This window comes from Canis lupus, chromosome 8 (genome assembly GCF_003254725.2).
Source record: "Canis lupus dingo isolate Sandy chromosome 8, ASM325472v2, whole genome shotgun sequence".
NCBI lineage: Eukaryota > Metazoa > Chordata > Mammalia > Carnivora > Canidae > Canis > Canis lupus.
The window spans coordinates 17291788-17313943 of NC_064250.1; the positions used below are offsets into that span (position 1 = coordinate 17291788).

General features: G+C 34.7%; 1 protein-coding gene across 7 annotated transcripts in view; it reads right to left on the bottom strand.

Annotated features, from left to right (window-relative positions):
- Window positions 1-22156, bottom strand: part of SEC23A (SEC23 homolog A, COPII coat complex component) — an 85199-nt gene that overhangs the window by 52380 nt on the left and 10663 nt on the right. For all 7 annotated transcript variants that reach the window (XR_004818291.2, XM_035720175.2, XM_035720171.2 and 4 more), the window contains exons 6-14: window positions 18867-18946; window positions 17797-17941; window positions 15447-15605; window positions 14043-14158; window positions 9673-9796; window positions 7372-7452; window positions 5977-6066; window positions 4708-4814; window positions 3350-3503 (exon numbers count right to left, since the gene is read on the bottom strand). Coding sequence is in view for 6 of the 7 variants with exons in the window: in XM_035720175.2 (XP_035576068.1) it covers window positions 3350-3503; window positions 4708-4814; window positions 5977-6066; window positions 7372-7452; window positions 9673-9796; window positions 14043-14158; window positions 15447-15605; window positions 17797-17941; window positions 18867-18946 (1056 nt within the window). In the remaining variant the exon portion in view is untranslated. The remainder of the gene's footprint in view (window positions 1-3349; window positions 3504-4707; window positions 4815-5976; window positions 6067-7371; window positions 7453-9672; window positions 9797-14042; window positions 14159-15446; window positions 15606-17796; window positions 17942-18866; window positions 18947-22156) is intronic.

Sequence of the window (22156 nt, forward strand, 5' to 3'; positions counted from 1 at the left end):
TATAATTTCATAGATTTTTTTCCATTGGGAAAAAACTATAAATAGTACCTACAAGGTACTATTAATCCCTTCTCTATTTGTGTTATCACTGTTACAGCTGAAATTTTAGCAGTGCACAATCAGTACAAAAAATGAGTCTTAGAACAGCTTTTATAACTAAGGTTCATTGGTCATCACCTAGAGTTTCACTTCAACTGTATGTTAATGTGATTCCATCAATTAGAAAAATGTAAAGATTACATTCTCACCACTTTTACTATATATGAGGGTTTCTTAGTCACTAGGAGTTCTTTAAAATCTATAAAAATGTGTTTTTTGAACTTTGCATACCATATGATGTCAGCCACAGTGATAGATGGTTTCCAAGTTACCTGTTAGCAATTTCTTTTATTTTTATTTATTTTTTAATTTTTTAAAAGATTTTATTTCTTTATTCATGAGAAACACACAGAGAGAGGCAGAAACATAGCAGAGGGAGAAGTAGGCTCCCTATGGGGAGCCCAATGTGGGACCGGATCCTAGGACTCCAGGATCAAAGATGCTCAACCACCAAGCCACCCACGTGCCCCAGCAATTTCTTTTGGCCATTTTTCATTCCCATGTGGCAGTATGCAGTAGTACTATGCTCATTTGGAAAACTCCAATCTCAGTTTTTGACATATGACAAGGGAAGCCACCAATAACTGGTGTAAACAAACTATTTTGCACAGAAAGCAGAACAATAGTCTGACGATATCAGCCCCTCCCTCAAATTACCTCCACCAACTTCCTCTTACCCACATTTGCCAAGTGACTTATAGGAACAGACAAACTATATTGGTGTGGCAGAAAATAATAGTAAAATTTTCATCGTGCTATGACTCTTCTATTCTCTATTCGCAAAACCCTTGCACTGCTGTTTAATACTACAAAATTGCAGAATGTGTAGAAGTGAATTATAGTGTATGTTTTTGTAATTTTGTACTTTTTGTAACTCATTTAGTTCTTTACAAGGCCATTCTGTTTTATACGTTAATAGTGTTTGTGTTTTACAAGCATGTCAAACAATATGGCAAATTTTGAAGTTCAAGTGTGAGACAGAATATTCTAGACATTACCCCACAGAGAATTCTGAAGAATTACAATCTTCTGAGTCATTTCACCACATTTAAGCAACAAGGGACACAGAAAAGATCAATCTTTACAATGAAAGCTACTAATCAGTGGGGTTTTTTTTTTAAGATTTTATTTATTTATTCATGAGAGACAAAGAGAGAGAGAGAGAGAGAGAGAGAGAGAGGCAGAGACACAGACAAAGGGAGAAGCAGGCTCCATGCAGGGAGACCGACGCGGGACTCAGTCCTGGGACTCCAGAATCACGCCCTGGGCCAAAGTCAGGCACTTAACCACTGAGCCACCCAGGGATCCCCATCAGTGGGTTTTTATGTGAGCTGATAACCCAAGTTGTACTTTGTTTTGTGTCACATGAGATAACCTACAAATGTAGTAGTAGTTCTCACAAAATGGCAAAAGCACTCTACTACAAATCACAGTCATTTGGCAAATAAAGGTGCTGATCACTTCAAACACTTTCTTCTCGAAAGAACAAGGCATTTAGTAAAACAAAGTCACATCCATTGAAAAGGCTCAGGAAGCAAACTATGTCAGATTACTAACTTATTACCCTGAAAGGAAAAGTCAGGGCACCTGAGTGGCTCAGTTCATTCAGCAACTTTGGCTCAGGTAATGATTCTGGGGTCCTAGGATGGAGCCCTATGTGGGACTCCTTGCTCAGCTTCTTCCTCTCCCTCTGCCTCTGCCCTTCTCCCAACTCGTTCACACGCTCTCTCAAAATAAATAAAATCTTAAAAAAAAAGAGAGAAAAAGTCACAGAACTATAATAGAACCTAATAATACCAACATGTAAAATTAAAGTAAGTAAAATGCTAGGATAAGATGCAGTCTGAGGGGTGTCTGGGTGGCTCAGTTGGTTAAACTTCTGACTCTTGGTTTTGGCTCAGGTCATGATCTCATGGCTTGTGAGATGGAGCTCCATGTCAGGCTCCACGCTTAGTGGGGAGTCTGCTTAAGATTCTCTCTCTCTGCCCCTCCCCCAACTCATGTACTGGCATACTCTCTATAAAATAAATACTTAAAAAAAAAGATGCAGTCTGATAAACTGAAAATGTTCCATTTTAAAGTAATACAATAAATGAATGCATTGATAACATATCATATGATGCTGAAGAAGTTTATGCAATCAGCTAAAAAATAACAGCTTCTCTATTTAGGTTGACGAGCCAACAGATTTCACTAATGTCATGTCAAACTGCTAAATGATAGTGCAATTCAAGAATATATTTCCACAGTCCTAAACTAGCAAAGTCAAAATATATTTAATACTTTATATTCCTATCTAGAAACAATGGTTCATCTTGGAAGAACTGGGTTGGCATTTGTACTTATGGTGTTCAAGCAGTGGTTGATTTGATGAGAAGTTTTATGACTCTTCTTGTAAAAAGACATGCTGATGTTAAAACACTCCTTTCACCACAGACAGGTGTTAGTATAAAAACACCCGTGAAAGTAAAGTAAAAGAAAAAAGTCCTGGATGATGCTACAAAAATGAGTAATTTTATTAAACAAAGATTAGTTCATTGAAGAATACTTTTAAAACTACATGAAAATCTAAACAAAGAATGCAAATCTTCCTGCTACAAACAGAAATCTGATAGATTAGCAGAGAGTTCTTAACAGTTCTCTTTAGCCTATTTGACTAAAATAATAGGCAAGAGTTTGCTGAGTAAAAAATGGAACATTAAGAATAGAACTTAATTAAGCATTCTAGGTTAAAACGTTAAGTAGTGGGTTCCTGCCATACTAAAAACCCAAGTAAATCAGCATTATCAATAATTTTACTAACACACATTTTGCTAATAGAGATCCAGATAATCAAGGCCCACCTATATTTTTGTATGTTAACGTGCATAATTTTTAAATCACAGTTAACTTCTCAATAAAATTAGAAAACTAAAACAATAGCAATGAAGAAAAATATGCAAAAAAAAAAGCAATAAAAAAATTTACAATAATTTAGGATTAAATTTGAAACTAATGTGGTAACAGCCCCAAAACAAGAAAGAAAGAAAAAAAGTTACTTAAGTGTCACTCTTTTAAGGAAAAAAGGTATTTTAGTTTACTGGAAGAGAGAAATGTACCATTCATTACTATGCCTTTCTCAGCAACTTGAATCAAAATTCCTCATACAGTCTTTCAGTTAAACTGCTAAGTATGTTGAAAGAAATCATAAGCAACAAATATGACAAACGAAAGTATATATATTGAGAAAAGTACATTGTTTACTTCTTACCAGTCGAATGAGCTGTCTGTCTAGCCATCTAAGTACATCTGGTCCTTCCTCTGTTTCTGCTCTATAGATTGCCAGCCGGGCCATAAGAATGGCAGCTGCTTCCTGGTCAAAAGACGCAGCAATGTTTTGGATTTGAGTTTGGGCATCTGCCCAGCTAAAGGCAAGAAGAAAGCAGAGAGATGCTGCTGAATTATTAAAGTCACAATACCACAGTTGGCTACTACACAGACGTAAATTAAAATGATGCAGAAAATTATTTCATATTTGAAAATTCCAACATTATCTAAAAAGTCAGCATTATTTAAAATCACTAATAGTTTCAGTATAGCATTATTTTTCAGAAAAATATATCCAAACCTAATAAAGTCTTCTAAAGTAATTGCAAAGATAGATCTCCAAACACATTCCTTAAGACATTAAGATTTTTACAAGTATAAAAAGAGCACACATATATGTATAGGTTTACATGTGCACAGAAATACACAAGTCTATGTCAGACTTTTCAATCTTATTGCTCCAATTTTCTAAAGGCAGAAACATGGAAATACAACAAAATAAGAGTTTTCCTCCAGCCTAAATAATTCTCATTTACTAAGCTGGAAAATGAACAAAATTATCAAAAAATGTTTTCTCATTTTGTCTTTAATTCAATTATTAATGATAAAATGATATAATTAAAGTTTCTATATATTCTTTTTCCCTCCATGCCCATCACCAATTTTAGCCCATTACCCATCCACCTCTCTTCCAGTAACCCTGTTTGTACTCTTTAGTTAAGAGTCTGTTTTAGGACTAAGAACTTTTTCATTGAAAAGTAATGCTATTAATTATTGTGCTATATTATGATGTATGTATATATATGTACATATTGTTAATGCCTATGAAAGGATAATGTTTATTAGTTTTGCTCCTCCTCTCAGAAGAATATGGTAAATAAAAGAATATTTCAAAGAATGTGTCTTAGGAGTCATTTTTTAAATGGCTATACATTTCCTAACAATGAACATCCAATAAGCTGGATTAAAAAGAAATAAAATGCAGAACGCCTGGGTGGCTCAGTGGTTGAGCGTCTGCCTTTGGCTCAGGGCGTGATCCTGGAATCCCGGGATCAAGTCCCACATCGGGCTCTCTGCATGGAGCCTACTTCTCCTCCCTCTGCCTATGTCTCTGCCTCTCTCTGTGTGTCTCTCATGAATAAATAAATAAATCTTAAAAAAAAAAAAAAAAGAAATAAAATACTATTATTATAAATGTTCATTTCCTAGTTACAGATGTTTCTCAAAACAGAAACCCAGTTTGGAAACATGACTCAGAATACTTTTGATATGATAATTTAATCTCTAATTAATACAACCTACTTCCTAGCGATGGTGGTCACTCGGATGCGTCTCTGCCCACTTGAATGCTGATACTGAGTCACAAACTGGATTGCACCACGCCCTCCTTGAGGAATTGGAGCATTATGCTATGTAAAAATAAAAGTAAAAAATAAGCAAAATCTATTACAGTGTTTTTATAGTTACCCTATTTAATGAAATTCATTCTAAAATCAATAGAAGGATGATTGTTTCCAGTGCAGACCAAAGAGTTGTGTTTTGCCACATAAAAGAGAAATGGATCTGGGAAAGGGGAAAAATGATGAAGCATAAGAGAAGTGAGTCCAGCTAGAATATCAATTTCAAGTAATAGATAATTCAGAAGGATGTGAAAGGACGAAATAAAGGGAGAAGTATAAAGAAATTAACAGATACACAAATGCATAAGTAAGGCAATTTTGCAAAATAGTAGCTGGATAAAGAGAAATTGAACCAAGTCCTTCACCTTTCAGTATACGAGATGAAAACAGAACTTTTAGGAAGATAAATCATATGATGAACAGATGACCAATAGAAAACTATTAATGAGAAGACCCCAATAGTAACATATAATAATGATCCTCAGAAATAGCAAGTGGTCAATAAGAGAAACTTTCCTTATGATCTTTGACAAGAAGCATTCTTGATTTACTTATTTTTTTGGTCAATAAAAGCTACTACTTTTCACAAATTTGGATGGTTAAACAAAAAAATTCCTGTACCTATCTTATGAAGGTTGATCATCAATACTTTGTGATTCATTTTATGCCTCATAACTATTGGTATGAAAGTCAGTAAGTTATACATTATATCGTCTTTAATATAACTTCCTCTTATACCAGAAAAAAAACTTTTCAAATATAGGAATCTTTACCTTACAATCTTTTTCTATGAATTTTGATATATTAAACATTCTTGTAGGGGTTTCATATATCATTATAATACACCTTGTGACAACTAGGAGGAGCCTGATGCCTAATTACAAAAATGCATATCTAGAACAGAATTTTTATTTATGCTTCAATTTTATATTAAAATAGAAAAAAAGGAAAACTGAGAATAAAAGTTGGGTTGCCCAATATTGTGCATTTGCAGGTTTCCTTAACATCTGTTTCGGTTACAGTTTATCCTCTCACCAAGTAGTTTAGCTTGAGAAAAAGAATATGACAAACAAAAATTCCAAACATAATAAGCTTCGGGTCTAATTACTATTGGAAAAAAATATGAAATATCTATGGCCTAAATTGAGTATTTCAAATATAAAAGTCATACCTGATTGACAACCTCAAAATATATAGCTAAGGTTGTAGTGGGGCTGAGCCCACATATCTTCCATTGACATGTGCCACCCGTTCCTATCTCCTGTAAAAATAAAATATAGTATGTTTGAAAAATAGAGAATACAATTTTTTTTAAAGATTTTACTTTCAGTAACCTCTACAACCAATGTGGGGCTCAAACTCACAACCCCAAGATCAACAGTCGCATGCTCCACCAATTAAGCCAGTTAGACACCCCCAATTTATTACTATAATATATATTAAGGTAAAAAGGGAAGGAAAAAACTGCAATAAGAAAATTGCTTCACATTTCTAACTAATTTAATGACTGTTAAAAGCTTAAGATTTTTAAGTCATAGAAATATGTCATGAAATAATATTAAGCAATTCTTACAAAATAAAATTATAAGATAATTCAAATTCTTGCTAAGTATTTTTTTTAAGATTTTATTCATTTATTCATGAGAGACATAGAGAGAGAGGCAGAGACAGAGGCAGAGGGAGAAACAGGCCCCCCACAGAGAACCCAATGTGGGACTCAATCCCAGGACCCCGGGGATCACAATCTGAGCCGAAAGCAGATGCACAACCACTGAGCCACACAGGTGCCCCCAAATTCTTGCTAAATATTGATACAAGTTCTTCAATATTAAAGATTTTAAAAGTATATACCATTTAATGAAGTAATTACAATTAACGCTATCTTTCTATCCAACTATTTGACCTGTGTAAAGAGGTACCGATTTAACACATAATATGGGCACATATGATAAAGGTTCTCAGAACAGAATTCCATAATTTAAGCAGTCTGATTCCCCAAAACACTATTCTTAGATATTAATTTTTACCATGCAATCTGCTTAAAATTAATTTTTAAACACTGTAATTTTAGAGATGATTACCATCACCCTCTCTATAGCTACACAATTCTACCACTTTAAAGTACATTATTTGACCACTAGATGGGATAACAAAAAAAAGAAAGGAATTAAAATGAAAATCTGGCTCATTTGCTTACTTTGTTGGAAATCCTAACAGACAAAAAAATTCAGATTTCACTTTTAGAAGTCTCCAAATTTCCAAATCACAATTGTTGGGGTTTTTTAGGCATACTGGGGCAAGTAATAACTTAGGCATAAAAAATACAGAAGACTGGTAACAATACAAAGGTTTAAATTTGCGGGTAGATGGTAAAAAGGACATGCAAAAAAAAAAAAAAAAAGAAACCACAAATAGATTATACCAGTGAAAACTGAACCACATTCTACTGAAAACTTAGCCCACACAAACAATTTTGAAAGAAATGCTATAGGCTGCCACTCCAAGTCTCTTGTTGGCCTGCCCTTTAAATTAACTGTATTTTCTTTTTAGACTAAAGGTCTCTTACATTTTCAGATACACAAGGTCCTTTAGAATTGAGAGACACACACGGTCCAATAGCTCCTGAAATCTTTATTTCCCTTGAGGTCTGCAATGTAAGAATACAGAGAAAACTTCAGTATACCCAAAGATAAGCTCAAACATATACTCAAGTATATAAAAATAAAGACATTTTTCCATATTTAAAACTCAAGTCAATGAAAACATACTAATTTAGAAATAATGAATCATTGGGCACTTCTAGATTGATAACTCCCAAATATAAAATCTAGCCCTGACCTAACTTTAATACTCTATTTCTACCTGCTCATAAGAAATCTCCATTTTGAAACCTCACTCTGAATTCAAAATAATATCATATCCCAAAATCATTATCTTCTATTTTTCTTTTTTTTTTTTTAAGATTTCATTTATTTATTCATGATAGTCACAGAGAGAGAGAGAGAGAGAGAGACAGAGAGAGAAGCAGAGCGAGAAGCAGGCTCCATGCACCGGGAGCCCGACGTGGGATTCGATCCCGGGTCTCCAGGATCGCGCCCTGGGCCAAAGGCAGGCGCCAAACCGCTGCGCCACCCAGGGATCCCTATTTTTCTTCCCTTAGAAAATGTGTCACCAAGACTGGTTTCTTTCCAATCTCTACTGACACCAAAATTTAAGCTATTGTTTCTATCAAAAGATTTTAAAAGCCTAATTCACTTTTCCTGATATTCTTTTTCCTGACAAAGTGATTAACATTGTCAGATGAATTTTACCCGAAACATTGTTCATTAATTTACAATGGCTTCTTCTGCCTGGACATGCATCGCCAAACTACATCCAACCACACAATTAAAACTATTTCCCTTACATTGCAATAAAAGCCATCCACTCTCACTGGGAAGTTTCCCCAAATATATCATGCTGGTTCTCACTTTTTTACCTCTCCTCATATGGGATCCTAACTAAAATGTGTTGTCCTCAACCAATTTAAATTCGTCCCTCTTTCAAAACCACTGTAAGACACTAAAAAACCATTTATTGTCAAGAATAAATTGTGTCCTGCAAACATTCAGGTTTCTTCCCTAAACCTTTCTATGACTTCTATAATCTACTGTTATTTCACTCTATCACAAGTGTTAATCTTATCTTTCTATCAAAACTAAGTTTCAGGGCACCAGGATGGCTCAGTAGTTTTTGTTTTTTAAGTAGGCTTCACGCCCAAGGTGGGGCTTGAATTCATGACCCTGAGATCAAGAGTCACACACTCTACTGAGTCAACGTGGTGCCCCAAGTTTCTTTTTAAGGCAATCTGTGCCTTGTATATCCCTTGAGATCTCTATAATTTCCTTGGTTAATGCTGGAGATAGAGCAAGCATTCAATAAAATAAAAAGATTAACAAGATTTTATTTAATGGAAATTCAAAATCAATGTGTTTATAATATACTAGTAGCTAACACTAATCCTTTGGGTTTTCTTTTTTGTTTAAAGATTCATTTATGTTTTTTTTTTTTTTTAAGATTTTACTTATATATTCATGAGAGACCCAGAGAGAGAGGCAGAGACACAGGCAGAGGGAGAAGCAGGCTCCCTGTGGTGAGCCCGATGCAAGACTCGAGCCTAGGACCCCAGGATCACAACCTAAACCAGAGGTAGATGCTCAACCACTGAGCCACCCATGTGCCCCTATTTATCTATTTTAGAGAGAGAGTGTGGAGAGGGGAGGGACAGTGGGAGAGAAAAATCTCAAGTAGACTCCCCTCTGAGTACTGAGGCCAACACAGGGCTCAATCCCACGACCTAAGCTGAAACCAAGCGTCAGATGCCCAATTGACTGCACCACCAAGGTGCCCCAAGCCTTTGGATTTTCTAAATCCAAATTTGAAATGAATGACAGAAGTGAGTAATATCAATAACCTACCAACCATTAAACAATTACTAATTATCCAAATGGAATAGAACGGGTTTCTCTTAAATTAGATACTAATTCCTACAATTAAAAAAAAATCTAGTACTAACGTAAGCAAATTAAAAAGATAAAGCACACTTTAAAAGTTTAACCCTATATAAAGGGAAAAAAGTAGTTAAATGAAATTTTACCTATCCAGTATCTTCTTCTCTAACAATCACTTGGAAATGCTCAAGTAAACATTTCAGGTACATTTAACAATAATACATTTTCTGGTAAAATCTCTAATTCTGGTTTTCAATATAAAACCACCACAACTTTTAAAGCACATATTGAATTTGATTAATGATATTTTAAAATTGTGGTGAAGCCTACAAACTTCTCTTGATAACATACCATACATGTCAAGTTTTGGCTCTTACCTTTATTTCTAATGTGCCACCAAAGCCCATTTTAAACTGTCCATGCATATCTTTGGTAAAGACTCTTTGAAAAGTCTGCTTGAATAAGGAAGTGTTGAAAGAGTCACCCATTACCATGTATCCTCTGCATGTAAAGAACAAAAAATAATGTATGTGACACAAGTATTGGGTCCATGTGTTAAAACCAGAAAAGTATTTTACTTCTCAATACTACGAACAGATTTTATTTTATTATTTTTTTGTTAAAGATTCTATCTATTCATTCATGAGAGACACAGAGAGAGAAAGGCAAAGAGAGAAGCAGGCTCCATGGAGGGAGCCCAACATGGGACTCAATCCCAGAACTCCAGCATCACACACTGAGCCAAAGGCAGACGCTTAACCACTGAGCCACCCAGGCATCCCACTACCAACAGATTTTAGAGATACTTTCCAAAATGTGCTAGATTACCATTATTTTTAAAAACTCAAATATATGAAAATATCTTCATTCCACACTCCACAAATAATCTCAATCCTGAGGGTATCTGAGTTCTCCTAACACTTTCATTTATCATCAGTAGTTCTTTTACAGATAGATAATACATCCACACAATACAAAATTCAAAAGGTACAAAGTGGTACACAATAGCAAGTATGCCTCTTCCTTCCCAGCCACCCAGTTCTCCTGGTGAAGATGTGTGACAATTACAGCACATGTTCTCATTCTTAAAAACAAATACATACTTGTGTATGTATATATTTGCATATACTGTCTATGTATCATATCAAACTTAACAGGATCAAAACCAGTGAATGAAAATAAGAGGAGCCTGAGGAATCATTTTCATTTTAAGCACTTATGTACTGCTTGATTCTTTCCAGTAAGCATATACCTATTTTAATTTTTTTTTAAGTTTTAAAAAAATTAACTATCAAATAAAAACAATTCTGAGATACCATTTTGCTCTAATAGATCAGCAAAAATCACAATTTGACAACATACTCTGTTGATGAGACTGTGGAAACTCAGATGGGAATGCAAAATGATGCAACCTGAATGCACAGGAATTTGACAATATCTATCAAAATTATCCATGTGTTTTCTCTTTAATCTAGTCAAGCCACTATTGGGAATCTGTCCCAAAAATATTCTGGAAAACAAAAACAAAAAGCAGAATATATGCACAGGGGTATTCACCACTGCTAGTAATAAAATAGAATGGAAATAATCCAGATGATCATCTGTTAGAGACTAGTTGAATAAAATATGGTATATACACAAAATGAGGTAATATACTGCTAAAGACCACTTTCCAGGGTATGAGTGAAAATGCAAAGTAGAGAAAGGTATGTATAATTTTCTGCTGCTCATAACCCATATACTCACATGCATACAAATATTTACATATATTTGCTCAGATTTTTAAAATACTTTTAGTAGATTCTAAACAATAAAATACAATAAAAAATTAAAATAGGGGGGATCCCTGGGTGGCTCAGCAGTTTGGCGCCTGCCTTTGGCCCAGGGCGCGATCCTGGAGTCCCGGGATGAGTCCCACGTCGGGCTCCTGGTATGGAGCCTGCTTCTCCCTCCTCCTGTGTCTCTGCCTCGCTCTCTCTCTGTGTTCTATCATGAATAATAAATAAATCTTTTAAAAAAAATTAAAATAGGCAAAAGAATAAAATTTATATGGCATAATTAATTAATGGTAATTTTATTTTTGATATTGTGAAACTCCTGAGTTTATCTTGGATGTTATTATTTTTTTTATTTTGTTTTCTCTATGTTTGTCACCAGTATACAAAAATACAGTTGAATTCTGTATGCTGACCTTGATCTAGAAGTCTTGACAACTTAACATACTAATTCCGACAGTAGTATATAAAATCTTTCAGACTTTCTACTTTTACAAACATGTCATCCATGATGATCTGTCATCACTAAACCTGACAATGTATCCTACTTCAAGACAATTTACACCACCCTAATTACCTGTTCCCTTTTTACAGCAAACCTCTTTGTAAGAGCTGTCTATACCCTTACTACTCAGTGGTCCAGCAACATTAGCAACACCAAGGATCCTGTTTGAAAAACAGAATTCCAAGTCCCATCCTATGCACAGTAAATCCAGAATCTGTACTTTAACAAGATACCCAGCTGATCTGCATATGGGAAAGTTTGAAAAGTTGTAATCTTTACCAGCTGTTTCCAATCCCCTCTTCCTATTCTTCTTCTAGTTCACTCTAAGTCAACTTTCACTGCTCTCAGGAAGGTCCTGGCAGTGTTCAACTGCAAAATCTTACAATCTCATCCATTTTTATTGCTATTTAAAAAAACGTCAATGTTCTTTCAGCTCCCACATTTTTTTTTTCAGCTCCCACATTTTTATCTCCAGCCCGGACCTATCTCTGCTCTATGTTGTAATACCCAACTGCCTACTCCAAACCTCCTCATGAATGTCAAATGGCATCTTAAACCAAACGTTCAGAACTGAACTCCCAATTTCTCCACTAATACTCTTCTTTCCACAGTCTTACCCATTTCAATAAAGGGCAGGCTTCCAGTAGATGCCCTTTCGTTTTCCCAAACCCCAGTTCCAAACTATCAGCAAATCTTCCACCTTGTAAATATACCCCAAATCTAAACATTTCTCAGCCACCACTTGGAATTCCTGTATCCTTATATAGACTACTGTAGACAATAAAGTCAGATGGTCTCTTTAAAACATTACAACAGATCATATCACTCCTTTACTGAAAACTCTCCTCCAATGACTTTCCATTTCACTCAAAGTAAACTTATCTGAAACCCTTACTATAGTCAAAAGACTGTCACAATCTGTTCCTCTCACTTACCTCCACTCCAGCTACTTTGGCCTTGTTGCAACTTCTCAAACACCCCAGGTATGTTCTCAACTTTCCAGTCACTTTTCTCTCTGCTTGAAACACTCTTCCTTCATATATATAGATGTCTCACTCCCTCTCTTTCTTAGGTCTTTGTTAAACCTCATCTTCAATGAGGCTTTCCCTTCTTGCCCTATTTAGTACTGCAAACCCCTGTCCTCATTTCCTGAATTATTCTCCCTAACATTTACTATCTTCTGACATGCTATTTACTTTACTTGTCTCATCTCTCACTAGAACTGTGCATCCAACATGTGGCTATTTAAATTTAAATGGAACTCAATTTAAAATTACAATTTTAAATTTTAAATGTGAGTCACACTCATATTTCAGTGGGACAACACCAAACATTTTCAATAGAAAATTACACTGAACATTCCTGCACTAAAAGAAGCCCCATGAGGGCAGATTTTTATATTTGGTTCACTGCCTTATATCCAGTACCTTGAACAGTTTGATATACAGTAGGTGCTCATTAATAGCCATTAGATGAATAAAATAAAATAAACTTGAGAAAAGAGTTGACCTACTTGAGTTTATTAAAGCCTAATTAAATTATCCCCAAAATAATTAGACTGCCAATGAAAGAGGAACACTTTGCAATTCATTCTGAGTCCAGTATTATCCTGATATCAATTCCAAAGATATCACAAGGAGAAAAAAAAAAAAACTACAAAGTCCCTTATGACGATGGATGCAAAAATTCTCAACAAAATATTAACAAATCAAATCCAGCAATATCTAAAAAGGATCATTCACAAATGATATTCATCCCAGGAATGCAAGGGTGGTTTAATACACAAAAATCACTATAACACACCACATTAATAATGAATAAAAATCATGTGATCATCTCGGTAGATGTAAAAAATACATTTGACCAAATCCAATACCCTTTAATGAAAAAATCTTCACTAAGGAGAGAAAATTCTTCAACCTGATAAAGGCATCTACAAAAACCCATACCTAACATCATACTTAATGATGAAAGATGAAATGGTTTCCCCCTAAGATCAAGAACAGGCAAATCTATAGACAGAAAGGAGATTAGTGATCTACACTGAAAGAGCGGGAGAGGGAGAAGAAGGAAGCAGGTAAGGGGAATGACTGCTTTCTGGGGTAATGTAAATGTTCTAAAACTAAATTTGGTGATGGTTGCTCCACCTGTGAATATACCAAAAACAAACCATTAATTGTGGTAAGCTTTAAAAGGGAAATTTTATGGTGGGAATTATATATCAAAAGCTACTACAATAATAAAACAACAACTGCAAAATATCAAGACAGGCTTTTCAAACAGAACTTGTGCCTTTGTAACTCAATTTTAGAAAAAAACTTAAAGTAAACTTTACTGAAAGGAGTATCAAAAACTGTTAACAGTTGTCCTGGATGATAAGATGATGACCATTTTTCCTAAGTTATTATTATTGGTTTATATAAACTGTAATTATCAGTCTATAATTGCAAAAACTATAAATACATACCCAGTAAGGTTGGGACAGCACTTCATCTCCAAGAGACCTGTCTGATCTAATGCACATGCATAGATATCAATAACATGACCAGTCGTAGCAGCTCGATTAGCCAATGCTTCAAAATGCTACAAAAGATTTTTTAAAATCAAATCAAACTAATGCACAAACTTAACCATCCTATAAATCATTTTTCCCATAGAGATCAAAATAACCTAAAAAATACTAAAAGAATAATGCATAATAATTTAAATGCGATATGTTCTAATTTAATTTTCTATAATAAAAAATTTCTCATAAGGTGATACAATAACTTCTATAAGCCTGACACTTTCACATATTTAAGATGTTCTTTCTAAATTAACTCCTAAATTAAGCTAGCTTGGAGGAAAGGCATATCATACGTTTTGCTCTTCATACATGAACATAGTGGAGGAATAAGAACTGTTTTTCCTAGCTAAATCCACATCCAAGTAACAAAAATATCAAATATAAAAAGACAGTAATAAAAGCTATTCTATTAACAAACCAAAAAATATTTTTTGAAGCTCTAACTAGAAAAATTCCAAGCTCAAAAGGGAAATTAGGTAGCAGGAAAAAAAGCATCCAGTAATAGTAACAAAAACTGTTATTAATTACACTTTTAAAAATACTATAAATAATGACTACCAAAAAAAAAAAAATAGAGCTAATACAACAACACAACTAAACTAAAATTGTGAACTCCAGAGAATATATTTAAAAAAGAGAGAGAGAGAGAGAGACAATAACAGCAAAACCAACTCAAGGGAGTCAATAGTCAAAAGTGAAAATGTACTGGTACAAACCCAAATAAAATTGAAGTTACATGAACAGAAAACAACTCACCAGAAAATGATGGGCTATTCATACTATGAAAAATATACCTATCTAAAGGCAGCCTCTTGGAAATGAAAAATTAGAAAATGCAAGAAATTTCTCCTGAGGCAGGAAAGATACTTTTTCTTTTTTACTTATTTGAGAGTAAACAAGAAAGCATGGGCAGAGGAAGAGCAGAGGGAGAAGTAGGCTCTCCATGGAGCAGGGAGTCAGATGTGAAGCTCAATCCCAGAACCCTGAGATCATGACCTGAGCCAAAGACGGATGCTTAACCAGACTGAGCTACCAATGTGCCCCGAAAAAAAGACATTCTTTAAAATGATTATCTAAAAAGCCACACAGAGTTTCTCTCAGGAATTATCTTTTAAAGAGATACATATTAGTGCTATTATACTTTTAAATATTTAAAACCAGAAAAATTACCAAGAAAAAAAAGACTATTTCTCCAATTCTGAATAGCAGTTACAACATCAGATTCTTACCATAAAGTACTTGTATTCCCTCTGTCATCAAGTGAATTTTTCTACTAAAACAACAAGGCTTAAAAGCCAAAATTACCTTAGTTCCCTTTTTAACATATTTAGCGTTGTCTTTTTCAATGTCGTGCCATGATCTTATAGGCGTCTTCAGTTCATCTCCAACCACCATTCCAGGTCCCTGAGTTGCTGGACCGCCAATGAACATCATGATACGAGCACCAGTGTTGGGAAAAGTACACTATAAGAAAAAAGTAACTTGTCAAAAGAGTTTAAAGGAAAATACAAGTTATACATTTCTAGAAGTGAATTTTGATATACATTTTCCAGAAAACACAAAAGTATACATTTCCCAAGAAATAATCAAATGTTTAAAATGAATTTAAAGACAAGGTATTTGTTTAAATACCTTTCTTTTGAAATCCTATTAATAGTGCCCTCCTAACTTTAAAATACTCTATAAACTTGATTCCTATAAACAAGGATGCTTCTCCTGCTTAACTAATCCTAGACTGGAAGGAGTAAAGAAAGAGTGAAAAGAGTGCATCTTCTGTTTTGTTGTTGTTTTATTTTTGTTTTTTATGTTTAAAACAAGCATAGCTTATATTTCAAATTCAAGATGATAGACTGAGTGCTCCAATCTACCTCTCCTTCCTCCTAAGGTACCAGTGACTTGAGAAAAAATGGTATTATTTTGAAAATAAATAAGTAAATAAATAAAAAATAAGAGTGCTATAAGTAGAACAGAAATTTTGAGGAATCCAAATACACTGGATTACAAAAGTTATACCATCTATTCTTTTCTGAAGCTATAACATAACATAAAAAAAGTGCTATGTTTTTTGTCCAGTAACTAAGAAAATTGCAAATAAAAGCATTTCTTCTTTTTTTTTTAAAGATTTTATTTATTTATTCATGAAAGACACAGAGAAACAGAGGCATAGGCAGAGAGAGAAGCAGACTCCCCCAAAAAGCATTTCTAATATGATTATATAAATTTTTCTAATTATGGGGATGCCTGGGTGGCTCAGTGGTTGAGCGTCTGCCTTCGGCTCAGGGTGTGATTCCGGAGTCCCAGGATCGAGTTCCACATCGGGCTCCCTAGAGGGAGCCTGCTTCTCCCTCTGCCTACGTCTGTCTCTCTTTCTGTGTCTCTCATGAATAAATAAATAAAATCTTAAAAAAAAAAAGTTTCTAATTATGGAACAAAGTAGAGTAACTATACACATAGAAAAGATGTAAACTCTATAATGATATTAATAAATAAATTTAAATTTTGATGAGGAAGGGGATATTTGTATGATTTCAAAGACCCTCACCATCTAATGCTTTTCAATTACAAAAGGAGGGAAAATAAAAGTATGTTTACAGTGGAGAAATCTACAGATACAATCTTAAGAAGTGATCACGGTGGGATGCCTGGGTGGCTCAGCAGTTGAGCATCTTCCTTTGGCTCAGGGCATGATCCCGGTTCTGGGATCGAGTCCCACATCAGGCTCCATGCAGGAGCCTGCCTCTCCCTCCCTCTGTGTCTCTGCCTCTCTCTGTCTCTCATGAATAAATAAATAAAATCTTAAAAAAAAAAAAAAAAAAAAAGAAGTGATCATGGTGACTGTATCATCTTGAATGGCAAATGAAAATCACAGGCCATGTGATAGGGTGTAATGAGAACACAGAATTATTTCTACAATATTCTTACCAATGATGTAAGACCTGAATCTAACTGTGTGGATACATCAAAACAAACCTACTTTGAGAGAGCCTATAAAATAACTGGCCTGAATCTTCCAAGCATCAGGTTCATGAAAGCAGAAGTTGAGGAACTGTACCTGACTGCAGGAAACTAAAAAAAACATGCTGCTAAATACATGTCTCTGAATTAAATCTTTTTAGTAAAAGAAATTGAAATAACCAGCAAAAGTTGAATGAGTTCTGAAAATTAGGTGGTAGTAACATGTCAGTGTTAATACTCTGATTGTAATAATTGTATTGTGGTTTTATAGAAAATATCCTGATTTATAGGAAATACAACTCAAGTTTTCAAGGGGTTGGAAAGGTGTCAACAATGTAAATAGTTCAAAGGGAAAAAAGTTCTTTACAACTTCTCTGTAAATTTGATAGCATCTCACATTTTTAAAAAGCATTTTTTTAAACTCTCTTTTCTAATTATAAAGCTTAAGATCTGTGTAGTGTAAAATTTTCAAACTCTACTTAAAAGCAAAATTCCCCTTATCCTACCACTGCTAACAGCTGGACGAACACCCTTCCAGGTGCCTCTCTATACACAAAAGGATATACCATAGGTCAAACTTTAAATGTAATTAGATACTTGTCTTAATGACCTGGTTTTCTCACTCAACAACATTACCTTGTACATATCATTGATACACACATACACATTTACATTTCCAAAACAAAGCTATCGTCACTACCTCAAGTAGTCCTACAGCTATGGAAAGTGCCACTCCAGAGGAACGCAAAGGTCTCTTCCCCTGTGGTACAGGCCAAGGGTCTCGCTGCAGTTCTCCCAGAAGATCTGTGAGATTCATGTCTATTTTCTGTACTGGCTGCAAGAATCTGCAAAGCAAAGTTAAATAAAAAGTCATTTATAAATGTTTGTAAGAGTTCAAGAAACAAACTGTTCACTTTTTTAGAAAGAAAGAAAAGTATGGGACACTTGGGTGGCTCAGTAGGTTAAGCATCTCCCTTAAGTTCATCATGATCCCAGGGTCCTGGGATTGAGCCTCCCTCTCCCTCATGTGCTCACTCACTCTAATAAATAAAATCCTAAAAAAAAAAAATTAAAAATAGAGAAAAGTAACTTCAATACATGGCAGACCAATGGCTCTCTAACTTTTGTGTACATCAGAACTAGTAGAAGAACTTATTTTAACAGATTGCTGATTGCAGAGTTTCGTTTCAGTAGGTCTGGGGTAGGGCCCAAGAACTGCATTTCAAACAAGTTCCCAGGTGATGTTATCTACTGGTCCAGAACCAGTCTTAGCACAACAACTATAAGTAAAACACTCACACCAAGTATTACTTCAGGACTGCGCCTTTTATTTACCGGCCTGGTAAGTTTTAAGGCTACTGAAGTAATTATGAGAAGATACATCAACTCAATTTTAGTAATACCACCTCTAATTAGTAAGTTTAGGAGGAAAAAACTACCTGTAAGGCTAAGAAGGCAAAATGAAAAGCTTTTGCAGAACCTAGTTTTGTTTGGCTGCCTTCAACCACAAAAGTTTTTATGAACTTAAAAATAGATCAGGAACATATCAAAACTAAAGTAACTCAACATTGTAATGATGAGAAACCAACCATTTTGGTGATATGATTCTGCCTCAAATCTTTAGAAGGTATACTAATGCAATATATTCACATTCTTAAAAATATTTAACAACATAGTATCACTGAATGTCTATGTTCAAGTTAAGGGTACAGGATGCTTAAAAGAGCTTCACAAATTGTAAAAATTATCTTTGCCATATTTCATTATTACCTATTGGAAGGAGGTGGCTGCTGTACCTGAGGACCACGTGTTGCTTGAGTAACAGGTACTTTAGAGAGTCCCAGCATTTCCTGTAAAGAGATTTTTTCTGTGATATCCGTTCAATTACTCCAAAGATGTATCAACTACTTACCATGCGCCAGATACTGTGCTAGGTATTAGGAACCCAAAAATAAAGAGCATAAAGTCTTTTTCTCAGAAAGCAAAAAGTTCAGTTGTGGAGACAGTCAGATAAACAGTAACAAGACAATGAAATAATCACCATGAGAGAGCAAAATACAAGGTACTATAGAAGCAAAGAGGAATATTAGCTCAAAAATACTTTATTTCTAATTAATAGTCAAGTTACTACATAACTTGAATGTATTTCTTAAATTATATTCATCCATCCCTTTGAGCAACTTCACTTGAGAAGTACCTGCTATGTGTCAGGCATCTAATGGTAAATATATATATATATATATATATATATATAGTCCTTGACCTTATGAAATTAAAATCTGATGAAACAAATAGCAGTTAATAAAATTGTTAGCTAAAAAAGTATAAAATTGCAATTGTAATAAATGTTATAAAGGAGAGGTACATGGAATCATATAAGAGTTATAATGTACACACACCTTTATGCCTATACTTCTTAATTTTTTAGTTACTACCTAACCAAATCACCAGTTTTGTTTTGAATTTTAAATGTGTAAAAAATTCCTCTCTAAACACATCACTATTTTACTAAATAGTTTTACTAAATATTATATTTACTAAAGTTTTCTTGAATTTAGAAATTTTTTACTAAAGTTTTACTTTAGTAAATATTATTTTACTAAATATTATTTTACTAAAGTTTTCTTGAATTTAGAAATTCTACTTAGTCGTGTAGTAATCAACTAAAAGTATATAACAGAAAATCAGAAAATCTAAAAATTTGCAAAGAAAAAAATACCGAGCTAATCCTATAGTATTTTCTATACTCCCAGCAGGAAAAGAAAGTTTTTACTAAGACTTACTATATGTTAGATTCTGTGCTACACTCTTTATATATACTATTTTTTTTTAAGATTTTATTTATTTATTCATGAGAAACACAGAGAGGAGAGAGAGAAAGGCAGAGACACAGGCAGAGGGAGAAGCAGGCTCCATACAGGGAGCCTGACGCGGGACTCAATCCCAGGTCTCCAGGATCACGCCCTGGACTGAAGGTGGCGCTAAACCGCTGAGCCACCGGGGCTGCCCATATATGCTATTTCTTCACAAAACAAAATGAAATAAATTTCTTAATCCCTACTTTATAAATGAAAACTGACACTCAGAAAGTCTACGTTAACTTGCCAAAGGTTATACAACTAGTAAGTGGCAAAGTAAGATATTAACCCAGGTTTTGCCACAAAGCCTTGTAAGAGATTCCACTGTCCCAAGAGTATTCTCACATTATTTCAGGCAGTACTAATAATAGTCTTATAAAATAGGTAATATCCCTTTCTACGGAGGCTAAAACAACAAGCAAAGAGATCAACCCAAGATGGCACAACTGGAAGAATTTAAGAATTAATAATTCAGGACTATTTGGGGAGCAAATATCAAGTTCTTTTTGACCAGAGACAGAAAGTAAAAACATTTTAATGGAGAAAAAAATTTAGTCCATAGCCATTTATTGCCTGCTACCAAAAAAAAAAAAAAAAAAGTATTTTATGTGATACATATCTATTACATAATATAAATAAAATGTATTCCACCATCAGAGGTAACATTAAACAAATTTTTAGTTTAAAAATAACAACTGCAAACACTTAACAGGCACAATCCATTTAATGTTCATGACAACACTGTAAGGTAAATATTATTATTACTTCTCTTCTACAAATGAAAAAAACTAAGGCACAGAAAGACTAAAATGTGCCTAATTTCTCTCCTGTCTCATAGAAACAGATGCTCTTCTTCTCCAAGGCACTCTGGCTTCCTGTGCCCCTGAAAGAATCCCTATCATGTCTTCTGAAACCTCACCTCACTCCTGATTTCATTCACCCTCTTTAGTTTCTCTCTCTTTCCTGTGTATAAACACATTCAAGTGTCCTTCCTAAAGTAAACCTGTTAACTCAGTTCTCTCTCTCAAATTCCCACACTATTGCCTTCCATACCTTCAACAAACCTCTTGTAAGAATGCTGACTCTAATTTTCCTCACTTCCTCAAATCTAATGATCTTATTCATTGTTCATTATCCTCCCCACCCAAATCTGCAAACTCCTCCACTATTTTCTGTCTCAATTAACTGTAGCACCACTATCTCAGTCTGCCAGCCTCAAATTAGAATCATTTAAAACCATTCTCAAAATCTTTTCTTTTTCATTTTGGGCTACCTGGATGCTCCGAAGTCTGACTTCATGTCTGTCTACTTTAACAAGGCTTACCTATCCTCTTCTAGGGTAACTATTCTTAGCTCGGGGTCGTGTCAGATCACAAAGTTTTTCACAATTCTTACATGAACAATCTTACCCTCTCAACAACCTTCCAATACAAGCACATGTTCACTCACTCTCTCATGGTCTAGCGAAATCGCTAAGTAAAAAAAAAAAATATATATATATATATTGAAAAAATATCCCCAGATGAACCTAATAAGCCACAAATAACTCCCTGTCTTGGAAGATAAAGCTTCAATTTTGCCCCAAAATAAAAATTTGGTCCTGATGTATGAAAAAATATATTCTCGTGGTTCATACATGAATAACTCTCAAGCCTTAAAACACCTCCCTTGCCAAACATAATAAAAGTGTTTCAATCCAAATGAGGTATCAAGAAACAAGAGCTACTATTCTGTGGTTGCTTTCCCTCAGTCTTCAGTATGACTTCTATAAGCTCTTCAAATCTCTAGCAAAATACCTTCAGTTTTACCATTCAAAGTGAGGGGTCTTTGGGACGTCTGGGTGGCTCAGTGGTTGAGCATCTGCCTTTGACTCAGGTCATGATCCCGAGGTCTTGGGATCGAGTCCCACATCAGGCTCCCCACAGGGAAGCCTGCTTCTCCCTCTGCCTATGTATTCTGCCTCTCTCTGTGTCTCTCTCTCATGAATAAATTTTTTTTTTTTTTTTAAAGTGAGAGGTTTTGGGCAGCCCCAGTGGCCCAGCAGTTTAGCGCTGCCTTTGACCCGGGGTGTGATCCTAGAGACCCGGGATCGAGTCCCGCACTGGGCTCCCTGCGTGGAGCCTGCTTCTCCCTCTGCCTGTATCTCTGCCTCTCTCTCTCTCTCTGTGTCTCTCATTAATAAATAAATAAATAAAATATTTT